General features: G+C 38.5%; 1 protein-coding gene across 1 annotated transcript in view; it reads left to right on the top strand.

Annotated features, from left to right (window-relative positions):
• The window catches only part of CPPED1 (calcineurin like phosphoesterase domain containing 1), a 38,102-nt gene extending 17,890 nt beyond the window's left edge, over positions 1–20,212 (top strand). The window contains exons 3-4 of the mRNA XM_083872919.1: positions 6,951–7,373; positions 18,952–20,212. Coding sequence (XP_083729045.1) covers positions 6,951–7,373; positions 18,952–19,184 — 656 coding nt within the window. The 3' untranslated portion in view covers positions 19,185–20,212. The remainder of the gene's footprint in view (positions 1–6,950; positions 7,374–18,951) is intronic.
• The last annotated feature ends 1,533 nt before the right edge of the window (positions 20,213–21,745 follow it).

The following is a 21,745-nucleotide window of genomic DNA, read 5'->3' as shown; positions in this document are numbered from 1 at the left end:
TCCATATAACAGGCATATGAGCAGGTTAAAAAATAGTGTCTTAAAATATGGTTCCACCTTTAAAAATGGCTTGTAAGCATTTCACCTTTACTATATTTGCCTTTTTTGCCATTTGAACTGACTGCTTGTTTGACTGACAAAAGCAAGTTTGTGTATTTTTTTAACTCCCAGCAGTGTGGCACAGCTGGGGAGGAGGCAGCTGTATTCCAGTGTCACTTGCAGTTTCAGCAAAATTGTCAGCTAAATCCCAATTCCTGAATCTTTGTCAGTGGAGAATTGTAATAGAGCATGAAGTAGAAAAGACACAGATTGACTTTTTAGGTGCAAGGCAGCAGCAGAGGCTTTAAAATGTTTATACTGAATCAGGGTATAGGTAAAGGTTGTATTCGTTTGAGTGCAAGGTAACATTTCTATTAATATGTCATTGCCTGATCAATAGGGCAGTATTAGGTGTGACCTAATTCCCTGACCACAAGGTAGCTCAATCTAAATAAACTCACTGCATCTGTTTCTTCTGCTGTTGTAACCTGTAACTCTGGTATGCTTGGCAGGGTGGAATCCAAACCAAAATGATTCCTGGCTATTTTCTTTTCCAGACTCTTACACCAATGTTAATTAATAATAGCTAAGAATTTGGGTAAGCAGCACATTATTTATTAAGTATCTAATAATAACTGTTTAAAGAAATGCTGCTGCAGTTGCATAAATAAACATTTTGTAGTAATTATCTGATTCTAGTAAAACCTAATGGAGCGTTCAAAGCCTCAAACAGCTTTCTGTGAAATTAAATTTGCTCTAATCGGCCCAGAGTAGGGTAGCATCAGAGATCTCCACATATGTCCAGCAGGCTCATATTGCAGATACCACTGGGCTGTCAGAAACAAATGTTTCATCTTCAGCAAGTATATATTTATTTGTGTTTCGTATGTTCTCTAGTCTAGACTACAGTTGAATTTGGAAATCTGATTGGAAGATCAATATCTCTAAATATTAAAATCTTGGAGATGTAATTAGTTCCACAGTTTTCTCAGATCTAATATTTTATGATACAAGTACTGGAGATAGTATTAAAAATCTAGTACAAGTACTAGATCTTTGTACGAGGGTTTTTTTTAATTAAGTTTGGTTTTGGTACTGGAGCGTTCAGGTATTTTTCCTGTTTGTGATGATTTCGTCAGAAGCACAGACCCAAAGGCCGTGGTGGCCTGTGCTTGCTGTGACAGCTCAGTGTTGCTGGGAGATGAATAAAGATAAGAGCAGAGTTGGGCTTAAGTGAAGGATAATACTTACTTTCACAGCAGAACATGGAGCAGTAAATGCCATGAATTAGGTTGTTAAGTGGGCACCTGTGTGGCTGGCAGTCAGAAAAATGTCAGCATTTGCAGTCATTATATTTAATGTCATGCACTGAAACCAGGACCAGTTGATCCCCTAATAGGCTTCCTTGTTCAGTTGGGGATTTTTTCATTGCTTTAATGTAATAATTGTTCATTATTAGTTTAAACTAGAGTTAAAATTTCTTCTTGTTTTAATGCCAAAAGTTATATAATAAAATTAATTTGTGTTTTCATGTAAGGAAATTTTTGTATGATCACTTTTTGAGTCTCAGAACAGATTATTACTTGTTTCAAATGTACTGAAAAAGTCACTTACAGCTGTAGACAAATGAGTATTCCAGATTCTGCTTTTCGCTGGAACTAATGAAATGAGGTTCTTTGTAAGTTAGACTGAGGAGTCAGTCAGTTTGTTCAGGAGTGAATATAGTCATATTTACATTATTTTTAACGGCATAATTTTTTGTTCATCATAAAATTGTCTTCAGGCTATTTGAAGATGAGAAATATATATGTCTAAAGAAGAGAGAGGAGACATTTTAGCTATTACAGCACAGACTAAAGCAAAAAACCTATTTCAAAACATGACCATAATGGGTTTATTAAAATGGATCAGCTTATTCTTGCATGTAATAATTTGGAATGATGCAGTGTGTTGCATTAGTTCATTACAGCAGACACCAGAGGGGAAGCTTTTAAGTTTAAAGGAAGAAACAATGAAGAGCACCGGTGAGACTGAGCTGGGTGGCCAGAGAGGTCTTTGCCTTCTATGCAGTGCCCTGTCCATTATCACATTTTTGTAGCATCCTAGGACAAAAACGAACATGGAGACCGTGCTGTTTTGTTCCGCTCATGGCCAGGAAAGAATCACTGCTTTTATGGGATGATCAATTGTAAACAGATGAGCAGAGGGAAGAGTCAGGCCCTGGCAGTCAGGAGGAGTCACCATATTGATGAGGTGGGGAAGGGCAGGCAGGAAGGAAGGCAGCACAGTGAGAGGAGCAGTGTCAGAGGTGAGGGGTGGGGAAGCTCCATCTGCATCAGTGCTCTTAAGGGAGGCTGTGGGTTGGTGTTTTGAGAAGTGGCAAGATTAGAGCTCAGATTTTTGTGTATGTTAGTGCATAGCAATCAGATGCAATTGCAGAAGGAGCCTGGCAGGTGCAATGTGGTGTTGATGATACCATTGGGTTTGGACCTGTGTTGTCTTCGAAGTGACAGGGACACCAGGGGGGCTGTCCCTGGGGAAGGGTCAGCAGACAGGGATGATGTAAGGTCTTGCTTGTAGCTCTCTTAATCTGGAGCAAACAGCCAGGTAATCCAAGACAAGAGCAGAGATGAAAGGCAGTCCTGGAGGCTGCTTTCCCACAGAGATGGAGGTAGCAGTTATATTTCCTCCAGTGCAGCTAAAAAAAGAGCATGTTTGAGTATAGCCTTGGACTCCCCTCCTCCCTAGAAGTTTAGGGAACAGGGCTGGGGGAGGTCCTCTAAATGGAGGAGTAGGGCAGCTGCAGTCAGTCATGAAAACACACGAAACAAGACATATGTCTCAAGAACAGGAAGTGCTCAAAATAGTTAAACTCTTGAAGCAATTGTGATGCACCGTAAGGCCCAGGAAAACACACAAATCTATCTGTTGTTGTTTTTTAACAGTCCTGGGATTGCTTTCAACATTAATTAGTTGTCTTTTGATGTCAGAGTACTTCTGACATCATCAGTTACAGAAGGAATGGGCCCAGTGTTTTTCTAAATCTTGTTTTCATTGATGGTGTTTTGACATTTTCTGGTTTGCTTTTATCAAATGTAGGTACAATTTCTATTTGATATTTTGTATAGTATTTTTGTCTGCAGTGTAGCTCTTACTTGTTCTTTGATAGTCAGTCTCTTGGGTTAAATGTTAAACAGATTGCAGTTATCATTTTAGGGCCTTCCGTGAGTGTTGCTGGCATAAAACTTAATTTTCTTTTTTTTTTTCTTCAAACTGAAAACTTGTGCTTTCCATTAAAAAACAATGTGTTTGCAGCTCCTCTAAGTTTGAGACACTTAAAATACATTAAAATACTAGACCAAGTAATGAGAAATACAGGAAATTATTGTGCCACCTTCTTCCATATTGTTAAATTATTTGAAGATGTCTGAGCTGAAGGCTTCTCCTGCCTTGGGGGGCGGGGAGTACTTAGACTTCTCCTAACACCAAGCCAGGAATGCCTGGGGGTACCACCTCAAAATGCCATCATGACACCCCCCTTTCCCCTTCCTGATTCATATCAATAGAAAAACTAGTGCTATTTTTAGTAAATTGGAAATTTTTCAATTGGAATGCTTCTGGAGGAAAAGTTACAGGGTTGGTGGAAGTTACTGTATGGGAAGGGATGTGTTTTACAAAAATTGCCATCAGCATTGAAGATACAGCTTGGGGGGGAAACAATGTTTTGTTATTATAGCTGGTGCCTTACAAAAATTAAACCAAACCTTTTTTTAAAGAGATGCACCCTTCTGTGGAATACCAAAAAAAACTGTAACTAAGGATTAGTAGCTAAAGGATTATTTCTTTGTCAGAATAATCTGTAATTCTGCTGACTGAAGACAGCTCCAGCAAAAATGGTGCAAAATACTGTCTTGAAATCTGCTCTCTCAGTGTGTGAAGAAGGCTGGTTGTCTCGGTTCCTTTAAGCAGTGCAGGACAGAACACTGAAGCTGTTGAGGCAAACAGGGATGTACAACAGAAAACAACAGGCACAGTGACATTGCGCCTTCATGCTCCTGTTCACATCGCTCAGCTTTCAAAAATGATAGACTGGGAAGCTGTGGGAAATTGCCCACAACTCCACCAGCAACAGTTCTCACTTTCATATTTTTCATAAAAGCCAAGCTGCCCTTTATGGGCTATTAATTTGTGAAGTCATTTATCTCAGGGCAAGACTTTATTTACACAGCCTAACATAAAGACAGAAAATTGTGGCCCAGGATTTAAAAATGTCACTGCACATGATGCCAGGATAAACATCACAGAAATTTATTTCAGTTGCATATACCCTGGCACTTCACAAATAATTTTTTTTGTATTGCCTTTTGGCACTATATTATTTCCCTATTCACCTACAACCAAGTTCCCTCTAAGCCAAAGAAATACATGTTCATCAAACAGAAATGTTTTTCATAAAAATTGGAATAATTAGATATTATAGCTCTGTGCCTGAGAGAGATTAAAAGGATATTTTTTATGCTGTGGCAGGGACCACTAATTTTCCAGTGGCTTCCTTCTTTACCAGTGTCTTTGTCTTCTTTACGTGTTACGTTGCTCAGATGTGAAGTCAGGGGGAGGTGCCTCAGGAGGGCTCAGTGTGGCACACATTGTGTGTTGTGGTTGTGCAGCTCAGGGCCAGTGGGACATCCAACCCTTCCTCTCCAGCACTGCACCAAGGGCTCCTGAGACATTCCTCCACTTTTTCCCACTTTTATCTCTTTGAGATTCTCTTCTGAAGTTGTTTTGACCTTCTGCCAAGAAAAGGTCAAGCCAAGATGCAGTTGTTCTAAACTAATCTCTCTTTAGTAGGATTTCCTAGGCTCTTGGGCAGAGATCTTGTTTTCCATTTTGAGCAATCTGTTTTCTGCAATAAACACTGAATATGTTTCTCTGTTGCTATAGAAATAATATTTCATTAAATGAGGGAATCAATGCCCTGCTGTCGACAAATCTAATCTAAGTGTTAGTCTCTAGAGCTTGAATTTCACCACTGGGATGAGGTATACATAATTCTGCAAATTATTTCTCTAACTTTTGCATAAATGTCTTTATACTCTGCAACTGTTAGCTAAATTTCCCAAAGTGATAGCATGGAGTTTAACATGGTGTAATGTGTTTACATGGATCTGAACAGAGCCTTCCCCCCTCGCATTTCCCCGCCCTCCTCCCCCAGACATTTTCATATTTAGAGCTTGAAATTTCCAACTCTTTCCATAGGAAAATGGGAAGTGTCAGTAAAAGCAGCACTCTCAGCCAGGTGGACAGCAGTGTGCCAGGTCTATTTGAATTTTTGGTTTTATTTTTTAAAATTCAGCATCTCCCAGTAATATAGATATTATTTGTCCTGTTTTTTTTTCTGGGATTAACAAGAACAGCCTAAACTGACCATTAATAATACCCCAAAAAGTGATCTGCTCTCCACTACTTTCTAGACTCCCCATATGACTCATGTAGACTCTAGACTCATATGCCCAGTATTTGTCAAGTTACTCAAAGATCTTCCTGTAATAACGTTCTACCCTCTGCAGCAGTTAAGCCCAAGAGAGTTGTGGATTTTGACTTAATGCACCTCATATCCATGTCCTTACATTTAACCATAATTTAGACCTATTTTTTTTAGTATTTTTCTAAAGCTGTAGAGTTCTGGTAACAGCAATGAGGTGGTACTAAAGCCTGTAACTGTAGGGTATGTAAATCAAAATATTTGTTAATAAGGGTCTGTGTTTGTCAACATATTCATCATAAGTATTTTGAAGAAATTGTAAAATCCTCTTTTATCCCATAGTTGCAATACAGGAACCCATTTATGCATTTTTGTGTGTACGGTATGTGTGTAATTAGGAAAGTAGAACACAATTTGAAAGTACACAATGATTGATTGGCATAGACCTGTGTGCAAGTGTATGTTAGAAACCTGAATTCAGTGTTCTTACGAAAATCCTTTGACAGCTTTTGGTTAAAAAATTGAGTTATTATTTGTGAAATGGGCCCATGCTAGATGTGTGTTATATATTTCAGGACAAAACCAATTTATGCACATTCATTTAATTCATTAATAATAATAATAATAATTATATCAATGGCCTCTAGTTAAAGAATAGTCTTTAGAAAACACAGGAAAACATCTGTCATCATTGGAAGAAAATAACTACCCTTTAAAAACTTCCTTTCCAAATTTTTTCAGTGATTGTTAATCAATCTGTCAGTAAGATAAATCTTCATAGGTAGGGACAAATTCCTGACATCCAGAAGAGTACCTGTATGGATATGCATATTAATTTAAAGGCAGAGATGCTGGGAAAACTAGCAAAGTACACAACTACATTTTTTTTTAACTTAATAGCATGCTTATTATTAAAAGAGACTTATCATATAAATAAGTCACCACAAGACACTGATTAAATTTTTGCTGTTAAAATAGTTCTTGTAATGAAAAAAAAAAAAGCTCAAACCCAGCAACTCTTAATTTTGTTGCACAGACATAAAATACAAGCCAGAAGTTGACCTGGTTTTTACCCTTGTGCTGTTACACCATCCAAGGCTGCTGTATTTTTTCACTACATCATCATTCTGTAGATGAAAAGAATCAGCTGAAGCTCCTGGTGCAAAGCAGTGACCATGGCATCACCTACTGCTGTGCTCTCTGCTGGGTCCTGTCCAGAGCCTGCCTTCAGGCCAGATACTGAAAGTGGCTGAGGCCTTGCTAAGGGAGGGACATCTGGGTGGATGTACAGGGATAAAGTGGAGATGTTTTCACAGTCGTGTCTAATACACAATATTTTCCTATTGTGCACAGTTCCATAAACAAAAGCTAAGAATGAAGGTGAGAAAACATAAACACTCTAATGTTTTGTATTTTTCTTTTCCTTTAGGAACCCGATGGAAAAAAAATCAAGAGCAAGATTTAAAGGATGTTCTGAAAAACACTGACCAGGACATACCACTGGTATTAGTCAGTGGGAACCATGATATCGGCAATACTCCGACAAGTGAAAGCATAGATGACTATTGCAAGAACTGGGGAGACGACTACTTCAGCTTCTGGGTTGGAGGTGTTTTCTTTATTGTGTTGAATTCTCAGCTATACTATGATTGTTCCAAGTGCCCTGAGTTAAAGCACGCCCAGGATGCCTGGCTAGATGAGCAGCTGGCTACTGCTGCAAAGCAGAAATGCAAGCATATAATTGTATTTCAGCACATCCCTCTGTTTCTAAGCAAACCTGATGAAGATGACGATTATTTCAATGTGAATAAACCAGTTCGTCAGGAGATAATGGAAAAGTTGGATAAAGCAGGTATTTTCTCTAACTTTCCTACTCTTGAATTTTTGTTTCAAATTGTTAATGGCTCTGCTGCCAGACAAAATACATTTAACTTAAATGGTATTGTTTTCAAGGAATTTTTGAATACAGTTTATAAGCCTTATTGTTTCCCATAGATTGAAATTATCAACTGAATCTACTCACCGGTAAAAAGTACCAAACAAAATTTAAAACTTTGAGTGAAAAGTAAAAGGCTAAACATGAAAAGTTCCTTAACATAAATAGCAAGGGTTCCATTTTGCAACTACTGACAGATACAAGACAACCTGAGTTTTTCCTGCCTACAGAGGGGAAGATCAGGTATTGCCATAGGAGAAAAATACAGAATTTATGTTTTACATAAAACATGGAAACAGAATTCACAATTACCTTGGAGGTTGCTTTCTCCCACACTGAGACAATTTTAAACCAAGAGCGTAATGCACCCCAGATTTATTCAGTGTTAAAACAAGTCTTGCTCTGCTAAAATCAATCCTTTGCACCTCCGTTTCTAATAGGGGCCATGTCTGGGATGAAGGGCAGGTGGAGCATGTGCTAAATGAGTAATTGTACCAAATCCCTCAGCTTTGCATGATGCCACTTGAGCGCCATGGAGACAGACACAGTACACAGCTACTCCTCCATGCTGTTCCCATTGTTTTCTGGTAATTGCCTTCATGTTCCTGGAGTGTGCCAGTCCCTCAGAATTTCCTGCCATCCTGCCATCGCTGCATCAGAATGTCATTTTCTCTGTATCTATAAGAGAGCACATTATTTGGATTACTGAACAATGCAAATTTTTTATGATCTCGTTGCTAATTTACCATCTAATTGTTAAGCCTGGCCTCATCCAACTCAGCCTAATTTCCAAGCTCTCAATCTCCTACTGTTTCCAATCAGTGGGGCAAAATTTCACAGCTATATGAAGGCTCTCCAGGGCAGTGATGCATTTGCAGATTTAAAATTTACAAGTGGGGTTTTTTTCCCCCATAAGGAGACACACTGAGAACACCTCATATCTTTTTTCATTTTTGTGTCAGTGTTAATACAGTGGGAGGTGTTGCTCTTGGAGAGCTGGGCAACTGTGACTGCCTATGTACCATGGACTGCAGCATATCCTAGTTCATGGGTGTATCCCCAGAAACTGGCATTAATGTGGGAACCAAAGCAGTTCTGTTCTAGGATTTTCTGTCATCCAGTTGGTTTACTAACATTTAAAAACACTCAATACTGGGAATATAATTCATCAAGTGGTACAAGAAATATTATCATTATAACAGTGTTGTTACATTGTCATGTTTCCTAGAGGGGTGTCCAGTGGCTTAACCAGAAGTTTGGAAGGCTTCAAGTCATGGGGGAAAGGAACAGAATGAGAAGTGAGCAATACAACTCTAGGGAAGAATTTCCCAAACTCCTTTCTATGCCACTTTTCTGTTCCCTCCATCATTTCTCCTTGTGGCCCTCATTCCTATCTCTAATAAATTGTTTGGTTCCTTAATGAGTGTGCTTAAACACTGATCTTTGGCGTGCTCATTACTATACACTGAGTCAATAGGTAACATTTGCAAGCCAATAATCAAACATTTTGCTAATGAAATGAATAGAGAGAACAGGCAGCTCAGTAACTCAGACTGCTGAGAAAAATGAGCTGAATCAAAAGTTGGCTCAGAGTTACCTTAGTAACGGGTGCGTTCTGTTTCCATTTTATTATTCCATTTAAGAGCAGCCTTTGTGAGACCACAGAGGTCTCAGCGGGTTGCAGAGAGGCTGTTGGCATGGTGGGGTAGAGGCACAGAGATGCAAGGACACTACTTGCTTTCTCTGCTTTGCCAGAGAATAATCAAGTTTAGCACATCATTAAACATTAACTTGGTTTTCCCCCAGTTCACTTCATACCTTCTTGGAGGATCAAAACACAGAATATTGCTAATGAAATGCCAACATACTTTGCTTTTTTATTTTTAATTTAGAAATTTGGTATAACTATTTATTCTGGAGAAAGTCAGTCTGCCTTTTTAGGAGACCACCAGGCTGCCACTGTTCTTCTCCCACAACCTGTCACCAGTCCTTCCTTCTGCCTCTTGCTGTTTCAGTGCTTGTAACCATGTTTGTTGTGTCATTATGTCAGTAACATGCATGGTTTAGGGTGTTTGACGTAATTAGATGGGCATCATATTTCAGTTGTTTATAACCCAGGATCAAACCTAGAATTACCCCAGTTCTCAAGTTTATACTTTTTCTAGAAGGGTCAAACATGGAGCCATAACTCAGCAGGTTAAAGAGGTACCTTTACCTTCCAGAAAAGGAAAGGTAATCGAGTCATTCAGATCTTCATGAGAACATAGAAATTCATATGGATTGTGTAGGAAATAGATACCTAAAGTATGGCCCTATTGGTCAGATGGTCACAGATGTTTCAAACTGAGGTACTCAACTTCAAAAATTCTTATTTTAATTCCTAAGCCCAGATCTTCTGTAGTTACTCTCTTCTAATCACTCCCGTGTTACATCATGGTTTTGGTGTGAGTATCTGCTCATTACAAGTAGAGATAAAAGACTAGCTGTAGAAGCTACATCTGGTATGAAATACCGAATTGCATTTCTCACATTAGAAGTGTCCTTAACAGTTGGGCTAATTAAAGATAAAATCGTGTCCTTATGATAAATATTTATAATTGAAAATCTGGCACTTGTAAATGTGTATTACAACTGTGCAAAGTTAAACCATACTTGTAAGCTGCATGTGTAAGAAATCCTGCTAGACCATGTTTCTTTTAAATGCATTATAACAATTATTGTCCTTGAAAATGTGATTTCGGTCACAGTGAAAACCAACTCAGTTGAGGACAGAGTTTAGCATTTTAGTAGAGATACCTTTCTGAAGGTGTATTGGTATAGCTTCTGCAAGTTAAGCCTAAGTTGTCAAAGGCTTAAAGGCTCTGTCTCTTCTACATGCAGACATTAAGTACAGAAAAAACTTGTGTGCAAGAACTGTGAAAGAGCTGACCTGACGTTCTCATCTGTAAGATCTGCTGGAGTCACTCGAGTCTGCTGCATGAAATGCATATTCAGCTTTTAAGGATTTTACAGTGCTGATATAAATAGGTTTCCTCATAGCATTGTAGGGAAAATAAAGAAGTAGTAATGGTCTAGCCAAAAATCTGGTCTGCAAGTCATGTGTCTTTGATAAACATAAGCAGCAAATTAAGTTTTCAAATTAGGCAGTTTATGTAATAGAAGACCTACTTTTTCTTACATACCTCATTCCTGTAAAATTTTCTTAGGACATTAAATATTTTTTTTCTATGACCTGAAAAGTATGGGTATTTTTGGTGAGCTATAGACAATCTTTTAAAGACTTTTTGTCCTCAGAACCATCACTGACACACTGAGCAGTCCTTATATTAGTTAATACAATATAGTAATAAATGTTTCTTAGTGGCACAAATCAACTAAAGCATTTAAGCAAATGTCTGAACTTGTTTAGGAGCTCTGTTGAATAAAACCTAAATTAATAGATGGTTTTTCACCAACAGGGTTGAAAAAAGATCTTGTTTCAGAGTTAGATTAAGAGTATTAGGTGGTCTATGTAGCTGAGAGATGATGCATCCTAGAGAAAAATAACTAGACCAGAGGTAGAAATATACAGAAGGAAATTCCCTACAGTCTTCAGCTTCTTTTAATTAAAAAGTTTTAAATTCATCCAACTGTCTTCAAAGCAATTTTTCAGATGTGGTTAAAAGTACTTAATATGTACATAGGGGCAAAAATATCAACCTACCTTCATTAAATGGTGTATTTTTTCATTATATTTGTGACTGGAGGTGCTGTAACTTCTAACACCTTTACTCATTAAAAGAGTGTGATATATCTACATTCTCCTCTTAGAAATGTTGTGACAGGAGAGCAGTGTTAAAGGAAGAAGAAGATCTCAGAACATCCACAGCTGAGGTATATTTGAGCACAAAATTAAGACATGGAGTGTTGAAAGCTGTTGTTTCTAAAATTTACCAGACAACATATGCTATGTTTCATTATTTTCTTTGTTGTGTAATCAGAGTTGACAGGGGAGTAATATTTTCATCTTCCTGCCATTGAGACCTTGATTTTGGCAAAGCCCATACATTGAGTGAGTAATCTCAGTGCTTATGTGTCAGTATTTAAGGTAATTTAAATACTCTCAACTTGAGTGATTTAGATCAATCTCTTTCAAGGTTGCAATTATGCACTTATGGCCCAGGTAGACTGACCACTTTTGATACATTCTATGTAAGAACAGTTCCCCAGGTATGGTAATGTAAATCTTGCATGGAGATACACGTAGACATAGACTTTTTAATTATTTTTTTTTTTTTTTTTTTTTTTTCAGAAATTCAGCAGTAAGCACAAAATACATATAGTCTGTAAGGACAGTAAGTAATATTTGTTCTCGGATAAATTTTTGAAATCAGTTTTATCCACTGGGCTAAAGCTTCTTGATCCGTAGAGCACACAACAATCCAGAACTGTTTGGGGTTTGTCCCAGCTCTCTGAGAAAGCTTTCAAATGGAAAAAAGTAACAAAAGCAGGAAGTAAATTCCACTGAAAGGTCACAAGAGGCATTTACAGAAATGAACTTGAAGGGCAGAGTCATCTTCTAGAGACAGGACCTCTAAAGGCTTATTTAGACCAGTGCTCTAATTAGGTGATCTGGAATCACCCTCTGGATGTGTCTGTTGTTTCTCTTCTGATTATATAGGAAAAACAAGTGACACTAAAATCCTTTTCTATATAGCTCTATTTAATATTATCTTATAGAAAGAAGCTTTTGACATAAATATACTTTTCAAAATAATACTTCATCTCCTGCTCACACTGCTCACACAGACCCACTGACCACCAGCTGCAACAAACTCCTGATTCTTTAGGGTACAAAGCAAATTGAAGGCAGAGATTTCCTGCACGTTTGCAGGATAATGTTTGCAAAAAAGAGTGCATGGGATATTTTTATTGAGATGCTTATAGGGCTGTGCAATGTAAAGTCTAATTACTCAGTTCTCTTTTACTCATACAGCTCTTCTGAGGAGGAAGAATAACAGAGAGCTTCAAAAGGGCTACACAAAATAATTCTGTATCTTACTGAGGGCTGACCAAAGAGCTTATGAAAGGAAGAATATTGATCCCCAGTATTTACCAGTGGGACTGTTTCCTTCTACTGGTGCTCTGTTGGGAAATTATTGGGGGTTTTTTTGATAACAGGGTCTGAGAACTGCCTGAACACTGAGCAGTTAACAGTGACTGATGCTTCCACATCTTTGTTTGCTGCTGTAACACCTGCTTGGCAGATGAGGCAATGCAAGCACTCTGAAATTGCAATGAGATAAAATCAATTCTATTCCACTGAAGAGATTTTGTTTTCAAAGACTTCTAAATATTATCATTCCTTGTGTAGCACTGGAGGCATGAAAAGATGAGGTACACCACGTGCCCAGGGGGAGAAAAAAAGGTGCAGCAAAAAATGCCTATGGTTAATGTGGCTCTTGTAGGGAAGCTGAAAAAACATCATTTTGGAGTGCAAAATTGTTGTGAGAACAGGTATTACTCTTGAACCAACCACATTGTTCAGCACTTCAGACAGCAGCTGTACTCTGCAAGTGAAAGGAAGAAAGAAAAGCCAGTTTTTGCCTTGATACTCAAGTGAAAGTGTTCAAGATCAATTTATCCATATGACTTAAATGGTTGTACTTGCCAGAAACACTGCCTTTTACAAAATACCTCTGTGCTCTTACCTGTGTGGGGATGTACACACATCTCAGAGTAGTATCTCCCTCTGCCTGGATACGTACTTGGCTCTCCTCTCCTTGAAAACTGTGACAGAGTACAAGAGTGTTGATAACATTCAGATCCTCCAATACAATTCAATGTCTTTACAGAACTGCTTCTCCACCTGTTAGCTTCCACTTCAGCTCTACTGGTGCTCCTCTCTAGCTCCTGCACTTTTGGGGACAAGTGTATCTGGGATCAGCTTTTTCTAGTTTGTCCTCTTTCTTCAGTCCTTGACTGAGAAAGAGATTTGTGTGGTGACTCAGGGATTTTTGGATAAGCATAAATCCATTTAAAATCTAATTTTATCAATAAACTTGAACAGCTAACTGAAAATCAGAGTAATGGGACCAAAGTGAGGGTCTCAATAGTCCAGTCTCCTCCTGCTCCCACTCCCCAAACTCGTGAAGGGCAGAGGATAGAAAAGTGCATAATGCCACTTTCCAGGTCTCTTCCCACCTCCAAGACGTTTTCTTTCAAGGACTTGCTGTGTCATATAAATGTTATCAGCATAATGCCATTTAGTGATTCCTCTCTAGATTTGTTCAGTTGATTTGTGAAGACTGACAGCTTTCACAATGATCTGTGGGAAGGAATTTCATGTTTCACAGCTCTGTGAAGAAATACCTGCTTGTCTTTGCTTTGAACTTTACCTGCAGTCTGGATGGAGAGCCATCAACCTGTACATGAAATGCAGTGAACATTGATTCATGTGTGCAGTTACTGTAAAAAATAGTTCATTAATCAGCACTTAAAAGGTGATAATCTGAACCATGTGATAAATTCCATTTTTCAGTCAGAACCACTTTTTTCCCCAAAAAATTCTCTACAGAGAGCATGGGAAGAGAGGCAAGGTCTGTACTGTACCCATTACATATTTATTATGTCATTCATATTGCACTAATTTAGCCTTCTCCTTATTTTACAGTCTCATTTGCTTTTGCTGAGAAAAGCATTTATTTAATTGAAGGCTCAGTCTAAATAAAGCATGCTACTGATTGCCTATGCTGATTATTCCAGGCATTCTCCTCCTAATTTGGAAAATCTGCTTGCTTTTCTTTGGTTTATTTTTATGTTGGTAATTTTTTCCTATATTTTTACTCTGTCCGTAGTGCTGGGTTGAGCAGTTTGATTTCCAGCTAAGGTGAGGTCAGTCACATTTTGGGCACAGCAAACCTGCCTCAAAAATGGAGTTTGTACATTTGGAACTATAGTTGGAAAACAGCTTCTTCTGTATTCAGGGGGTTTTGGAATCAAGCCATAGAAGTGAGTGTAATTACAGAAATTGGAGTCAGACACCCCTGGAATTTAAACTAGTTCAATTCAATTATAACCCAGTATTATCTGATTATGTGAGAAAAATAGTTTTCCAGGTGCATGTTTCTTTGGGGTTTTTTAATATTTCAAGGTAAACATGGGTGCATTGTTTTCCATCCTGTGGCATTGCAACTCAGTTTCCCTAGAGACTGGGGCTCAGTCTGTATTTTTTTAATTGAACTAGAAAACAGTAAATTCTTCAAGAAGTTAAGAAAAGAGGTGTTACCTGTTTCCCAAAATCTTACTGCTGCATGGTTACAGAATACACTTGTTTGTTTAATAAAACAAAGAGATTATTTGGCTAGCATTTCTTGTTTAAAATAGAGACATTAACATGATTTAACTATTCCTGAAATAGAAAGGCTCATCAAGACACTGAGTAGAAAAGATGTGGCTGTTTGTTGGGCCACACCAAGAAGGCAGGCCAGAGTCCCCTTTCTTTCCTGCCCAAACGGAGTTGAAAACATGCCCAGTCTTCCATGTCCTTACATTTTTCAAAGCTACAGAAGCCAGCAGTAGAGTCCCAAGTAAGGGAACTTGAGAGTCTGGGAATTACGGGACTGCAGCTGCACAATAAGGTAAGACAGGGATGTTATCGCTCCCAGGGGAATTGTCCATGAGACACAGCTAAATGCCTTTGTTCTCTTACAATGCAATTGCATCAAAATCATGCTGACCCTTTTCCCTGGTGCCACAGAAGGGTTTTTCTGAGTGATAAACGATCATTTGTAGGAAGAGTATGCTTCACTTTCAAAATTCTGTAAAATAACCTCATCTTCTCCTGCTAACAGATAAACTGCCTCCTGCATGATACTCAATTGTAGTTTATTTTTGTGTAATGAAGTATTTTCTCACTTGGTTCTTGTCAGAAATAAAATCAACAGTGTGCTAACAACGCTGGGAAAGCTAAAGTTTTCTTCTCATTTTCTTCAGTGTCTCCAGGGTTGAAAAAGGTGGTGAATATTTCAGTTAGGACTTGGTTTCTTTCAGAATATTCCTCTGCTTTGGGTTGCTTGGGAGCTCAGAAGTGCTGTAATATGGCCACAGTTACAGAGAATAATCTCTATAAAATTAGAGCTGCTGCAGCCTGTGAGGATGTGATGGTTGTACATAGGCAGCTGCTTCTGAGCCTGCTTGGATCCCTTGGAGCCTCCTGATCCCTTTCTGTGTCAGCTTTTTCTGTGTAGCATCCAGAGCACATCTCAGACACTTGTGTAGAGACACCTTTCCCTGTTAGGCCAGTGAGGCAGTGGAACAGTCCCTGTTAGACCCTCTCTGTAAGAAATAATACATGCTGCTGGTGTGGGTCACAAAGCCTCGAGAGAGAACCAACAGAAAAAGGGAAGATGGGAAATGCTGGTAAAAATTGTCCAACTTCCCAAAGCTGTTAAAGTGAGGAAGATGCAAATCAACAAGAACTTGATGAATCTCTACTACTTGTTTGGTGAGCTGGCTTTAGAAAGCAGACAGAGGAAACAAAAGAGAGGGGAGGAAAGTCTTCAGAGGCACTTTTGAATTTCCTTTTGAAAAATATCTGCAGTAGAAGCCATGAGTCAGGTGTTCACAATGTGGTTTTGACTTGGAAAAAGGTATCCAAATTAAAATATGAACTTACTTGAAAATTTATTAGAGTTGTGCTGTAAAGATTCTGCCTATGAATCAGGTAGCATCAAAGGCAGCATGCTGAGCTGCATGAGCTGGTAATTCCCCTCCCCAGCATTCCCTTCTTGCCTTGCCACAGCCACTGTGTCTATAGCACCAATGGCCATAATGCAGTCTGTGAATTAGCATAAACCAAGGTGTTTATATGCTTGTTTCATGGTTGAGCTGATGTAAAGTCTAAGGCTTATCTACATATTTAAGTATTACATCTCATCACGACTCTTGAACAACCCTTGTTTGGGTTTGTTGTTACATCATGAATTATTTTTGCTAAGTAGGCTGCTCTGGGCTCAAAGAACTTGTACCAAAATAGGTATTTCATTCTTTAGTAGGGATGCATTGTTCTGAAGGGAAAAAGAGTTATCCTCAAATCTGAAGAAGAAAAATCTTTTTGTCTTTCATATTCAGCTTTTTCAGATCAGAACTAAGAAGGACATTTTGTGCTTGATCAGAAAATAATGCAATTGCATGGCAGGAGAACACCTTTGGTTTATTAAAATCAGAACCAATTGCTATCTAAAACTTCTTTTACGAAGACACTGACTTTTTTCCCATATTGGCTGATTCATAAAACTCGTGTTTGGTAGCAGGCCTGAAGCTCAGTGGGTTTAGGTGTTTTCATGACCCAAGTACAGTTTTAGCACAGGCAGAACAAGACCTGGTACTCAGCACTGGGTGGAGCCTGCCCTGAATCTCTGGCTTCCAGTCCTGGCCTGATCAAAAATTGATTTGGCAATTCAGACTTTTTTTCCGTAGCAGATACTCTGTAATCTGTGTCATGTTATGCAGTCTGACATCAGATGAGGACGTGTGGATTGTTTTGCCCTTTTTTTTTTTTCCCATAACTGTCTGCACAGTTTTTTACTTTATTCTCATTTTAATCCAGTTTTTCTTTAATGAATAATCCATTAGGTATGAATAGTGTCTTGCAGTAATAGATCCAGCTTTTTTTAGTAAATGGATACTGTGAAATCTCCAGTCACATTTAAATTCAAATAACTTTGTATTTCATAAAAAATGAAATAATGAATGCTCGTTAAGGTGCCATTCTTTGGACATTTATTTACACAGGAATTTTTTTAGTATTTCCTACAGCTTTTATATCAATGCTTCTTCCAGCTGCTGTTTAAGAACCCAGTGATAAAAAACAAATCACTGCTCTACTTCTTTTTCTTCTGTTGTAGTGGGAAGGGACTGTATTTTTTAGTGTATAGCTGGATGCATTTAAGTGACCTGGGGGTACATTAAAGTGGGCTATAAAATGAGGTCTGCCAGGACACTGTTCCTTCCTCACAGAGTTGGAGGGGGGAAGGGATGGAGGTGTCTGTTGCTAGCAACTTGACATTATTACTTCAGAAAAAATCTGAAATTAATAAATTAAATTTGAGTGCATACATCTCTAAGATTCTTTTCATGTTAAAGATCAAAAGCAAGAGCAAAGTAAATTGCCTGCTTCTCATCTTGGTATTATTGCAGTGACTGGTCCAGCGTTCCTCCTTGTGCTAACTCACAGAGTGGGTGCAGTACAGCTGTGTGAACAGAGATGCTCCTGCAGAAAAACCCCATCAGGGAGCCTCCTGTCAAAACCCAGCAATGACCTCTTTGTTTCCTTGTTCAAGGTGTGACATCCTGTAATCCAGCAATAGCAAGAGTTAATACTGGCACTAAAGAGTATCTGAAAACTGAAGTCTGGGAAAAATTTTTTACTAATGTCTGTCTCTGTCTAGGATGGGTTTCTCAAAATCTTTCCTTGTTATGACTTTTGTATCCTCTGTCCTTCTAATTACACTTAGTCAGGGTTTGGTTTACATATATGATGACACAAAATCTTGGCCTCTTTCCTGTTCTAAATCAAAATGTTAAATTCTCTGGATGGTGGGAAGATGCTACTTTAGGACACAGATTCCTCCAGTAAAAAGAGAGAACTTAATTCCCTTCCAAAGTACTTATTTCTGTTACTAAAAGTGTGTCCCATGGGTTTGCACCTCACTATGGGTTTATGATTCTCACTTGTTCTTAATTTTTTCATAGACTAAAGTAGTTCTGCTTACCCACAGAAAAAGAGAAAATACTGAAAAGGCCTTGTTACTTTGTTACACCAGCAGCACCACTGACTTCGTATTCCACTACTGCCTTTTGAGGGACTCTCACTGGGTTTCTCCCAAGGTGTAAAAACACTTCACCAGTTTTGCTGGGTTTGTGCAGCTGAGTCAAAGCAAGCTCTCAGAGTTGTCCTGCAGTCACTCACAAGTGTACTCATGCAGCAGCCAGAGGAGTGGTTCCAGCAGCAGGATAATCAGCCCTGAGACACTAAAACAGGGGAACAGGCAAGTTGGAGCTGACAAGGCCCATGTACCATTGCTCAGTGACAAGGTGGCTTCATTCTGTTTTCTACCTTGACTCATTTGCTGTTTGAGAAGGGCTTGGGTTTGAAATATGAAAGCCCATGCAGCTCTTACCAGACACACAGCAGAATAATTTATATTTTGCTTTCCAAGCTGCTTAATTTTTAACTATACTTTGAGCCAAGTTTATATATTTTATGTCAGTCTTCAGATCGCTCACTCCCACAAAAGCAAAGGATTGATGTTAGCCAGCTGTCTTAAGATGGGTTCACCTACTTCCCTTTTCATTTTATCTCTGTGAAAGAGGTCTGAATCTACTGCAGGAGAAAATGTGGAAGGTTTATGCTCAATGACCTATTAAAGAATGAAGGTAAATGTGACACCTGTAAGGTGCTAACTAAATACATACTCTATCTTTTTTTTTTTTTTTTTTTTTTTTTTAACAGGTGTTAAGGCTGTATTTTCTGGGCATTACCATAGGAATGCTGGAGGGTTCTACAAAGGCCTGGAAATGGTGGTGTCATCAGCCATAGGATGTCAGCTGGGAAAGGACACACACGGCCTTCGAGTGGTGGTTGTGACAGAGGAGAAGGTGGTGCACAAATACTACAGCTTAACTGAACTGGGCAGCCACGGCATAGAGAAGGAGCTGCTGGACATGCTTGCTGAGCAAAAGTAGGCTGTGTCAGAAGGTGTTTTTCCATATTAGATAAAAAGTTTCATAAAGTTTCCCCAAGCAGAAATACTGCAGTGTCCCAGAACAGCTCTCCGTTTGTTGTCCTAAATAACAAGAAAGTTGTTGACACGTTTTTCTTTTTGAAAATGAGGCCTATGAGGAATATGGGAGAAGAGCAGAGCTAATATGGTAATGTGTCATTGAAAAGTGCAGTTCTGAGAATTTTTGCTTTGCTCCTAGATAATACTTTCTTATTACAGAGAAACTGGTATCTGTATAACCCTTTAACTTGAGAGAGTATTTCAAAATCAATAAATTTATTTCTGATTTCTGTTACCTCCTGGAAAATATCAATGGAGCACATTTTTACAGAAACAAATCTCAAAAAATGTGAAATCAGCAGGCTCCTGCTTTTAGCAGCTTTTGGATCATATCCTGTTACCTGGGTGTCATATTTTCTCCCATTTCCCACACTTTGTTTTCTTAGCTCTTCAGAGCCAGGAGCAGTAGGAGAGCAGACACATTCCAGTTTGCAGTCACAGCTTGGGTTTCTGTTATAACTGTTGTAAAGTTTTATATAATGTTATATAGTTTTATAGTTTCCATTATATAGTTTTATATAATGAAAAGTCTGTAAATGAGACTGATATAAATGTCACTGACAGAAACTAAAGGTGAAACAACTATTTCCATTTTGAAATTTCACTACCATTCAGTTAGCATATATCCTGGTTCTACCTATGGAAGTTGGAATAATTGCACAGGGAGAATATTCTGTACAGAATACTGTAATCAGAAGTCACTTTGTTGATTCCTAGACAAGCAGAGATCTTTGATTTCCAAATGCAATGTGGAGTGCCTTTCTGTAAGGCAGTACAGAATACTACAGAATATTGAAAACCCTAAAAGGTATGTTTTCTTCACTGCAATAAATCTTTAAAAACAAATTTATGAAATGGTTTACTGCTGCAATCCACATTTTTTTAGCAAATGTATCTAATTTGTTGCAAATAAAGTCTTCATGTAATTAACTCATATCTGCTGGGGTTTTAAGTATGTGGTTGAACACAGTACAATCCTTGCCATGGGTTATCTGGAACTGGAACTGGTGCAGCTTTGGCACCTGAAGAGGGAGGAACACAGTGAGCATCATTAATGCATTCTATCATGTTTTATGTATGTACTCACATAAAACAGTGTTCCCTAGAGGGTATTACAGGTATTTAAATGCAGTGAGAGGTATGAAATGCTGTGCTGAAGAGTCGGTTTAATTACATTTTAGTCACAACAGTTGATCAAGGAGTCTCCTTCAAGCCTGATTTGTGGAACTGCTGAGACTGTAAAATCTCAGCAATGCTCTGTAGCATTGCCCTGCAGCAGGGAAGTGGCTGTACCTGCAGCTGGACAGGGCCACCTGGGGACTGCAGCCCCATGGCAGCAGCTTGAGCAGAGGTGATGTTGGATTCAGAGAAGTGATTTTGCTTTTATTCTCCATCTGCCTTTGCTTTAGCTGAATGTTTTCACAGTCTCATTTTCAGTAGATTGTGGAAAAGGAGAGAACATTTTATAGCCATATAATACTATAATGGGAAGGATATTTAACCATAGTTTGCGGCTGGACATTCCTGAATATAGTAAAAAGTCACAAAAATAAGCTAGGATTGTGATGTTTTTTACCAGCATAAATGACAAATTGTGTTTCCTCACTTTTCTCAGTGTAATTAGCTAATTTAGAATTAATACTGATGCTTTAACTAATCTGAAATGGCAGAGGTCCTTGCTGTCACTGTGCCTCATCTTGTTTATGTCAAGAAAAATAAAATATGTTAGATTATGAAACAAATCGCCCATGGAGACCCTAATTATAATTTAAAACAACATCTTTTGATGTTGAGGACATTATTTTGGTACCTCCAGCAGGGCTGGTAATTGTAACTCTCTGTCAGTGTCAGCATATGACTGCCTTTAAAGCAAGATGTCACTAAAAAAGTGCTGATGAAACAAGAGAGCAAGAGATTCCTTGTATTGCTGTGGGCTCAAGAGGCTGGGCAGAGATTAAAAAACATCAAGTTCATTTTGGTTTCTCTTAGGCTGCTAAAAAGATGAGATTAACTTTGATGATTCTTACTAAATGAGGAAAATTCACATTAGAACACCAGAGCAACCTGTGAAGGTAACCAAACACTACATAATTAGAGTCTGAGGGGAGACCTATGAACATGAAGCAAATGACTGAAATCAACATCTTTGAGAGAAATCCTGGTTTGTCAGCTTCAGTGTAAGCAACAAATTTAAGAACACACTATTTCTGAACCTTTCCAAAAAGTCATTAAGACTTCAGTACACCCTGTTTGCCTGCTGCTTGCCTTTAGTGCATTTGGGTCCAGCATCTCATCTTGCAGGTTTTAATAGAGGTAATATTTTCTTTTATAGGGCTATGGTATGCAACTCCTGGAGATTAGAGACTGAAGTGAAACACTTGAATTCTTGTTAAAACTTAATCACATTTTACACTGGCAGAAGTAAAGTCTCCCCTGCCACCCCTATTTGCAGACAACCTGTGC

The sequence above is a fragment of the Zosterops lateralis genome, assembly GCF_965231275.1.
Source record: "Zosterops lateralis genome assembly, chromosome: 15".
Lineage (NCBI taxonomy): Eukaryota > Metazoa > Chordata > Aves > Passeriformes > Zosteropidae > Zosterops > Zosterops lateralis.
Note: the sequence above shows the minus strand (reverse complement) of the source record. Positions and strands in the feature narration are given on the sequence as shown.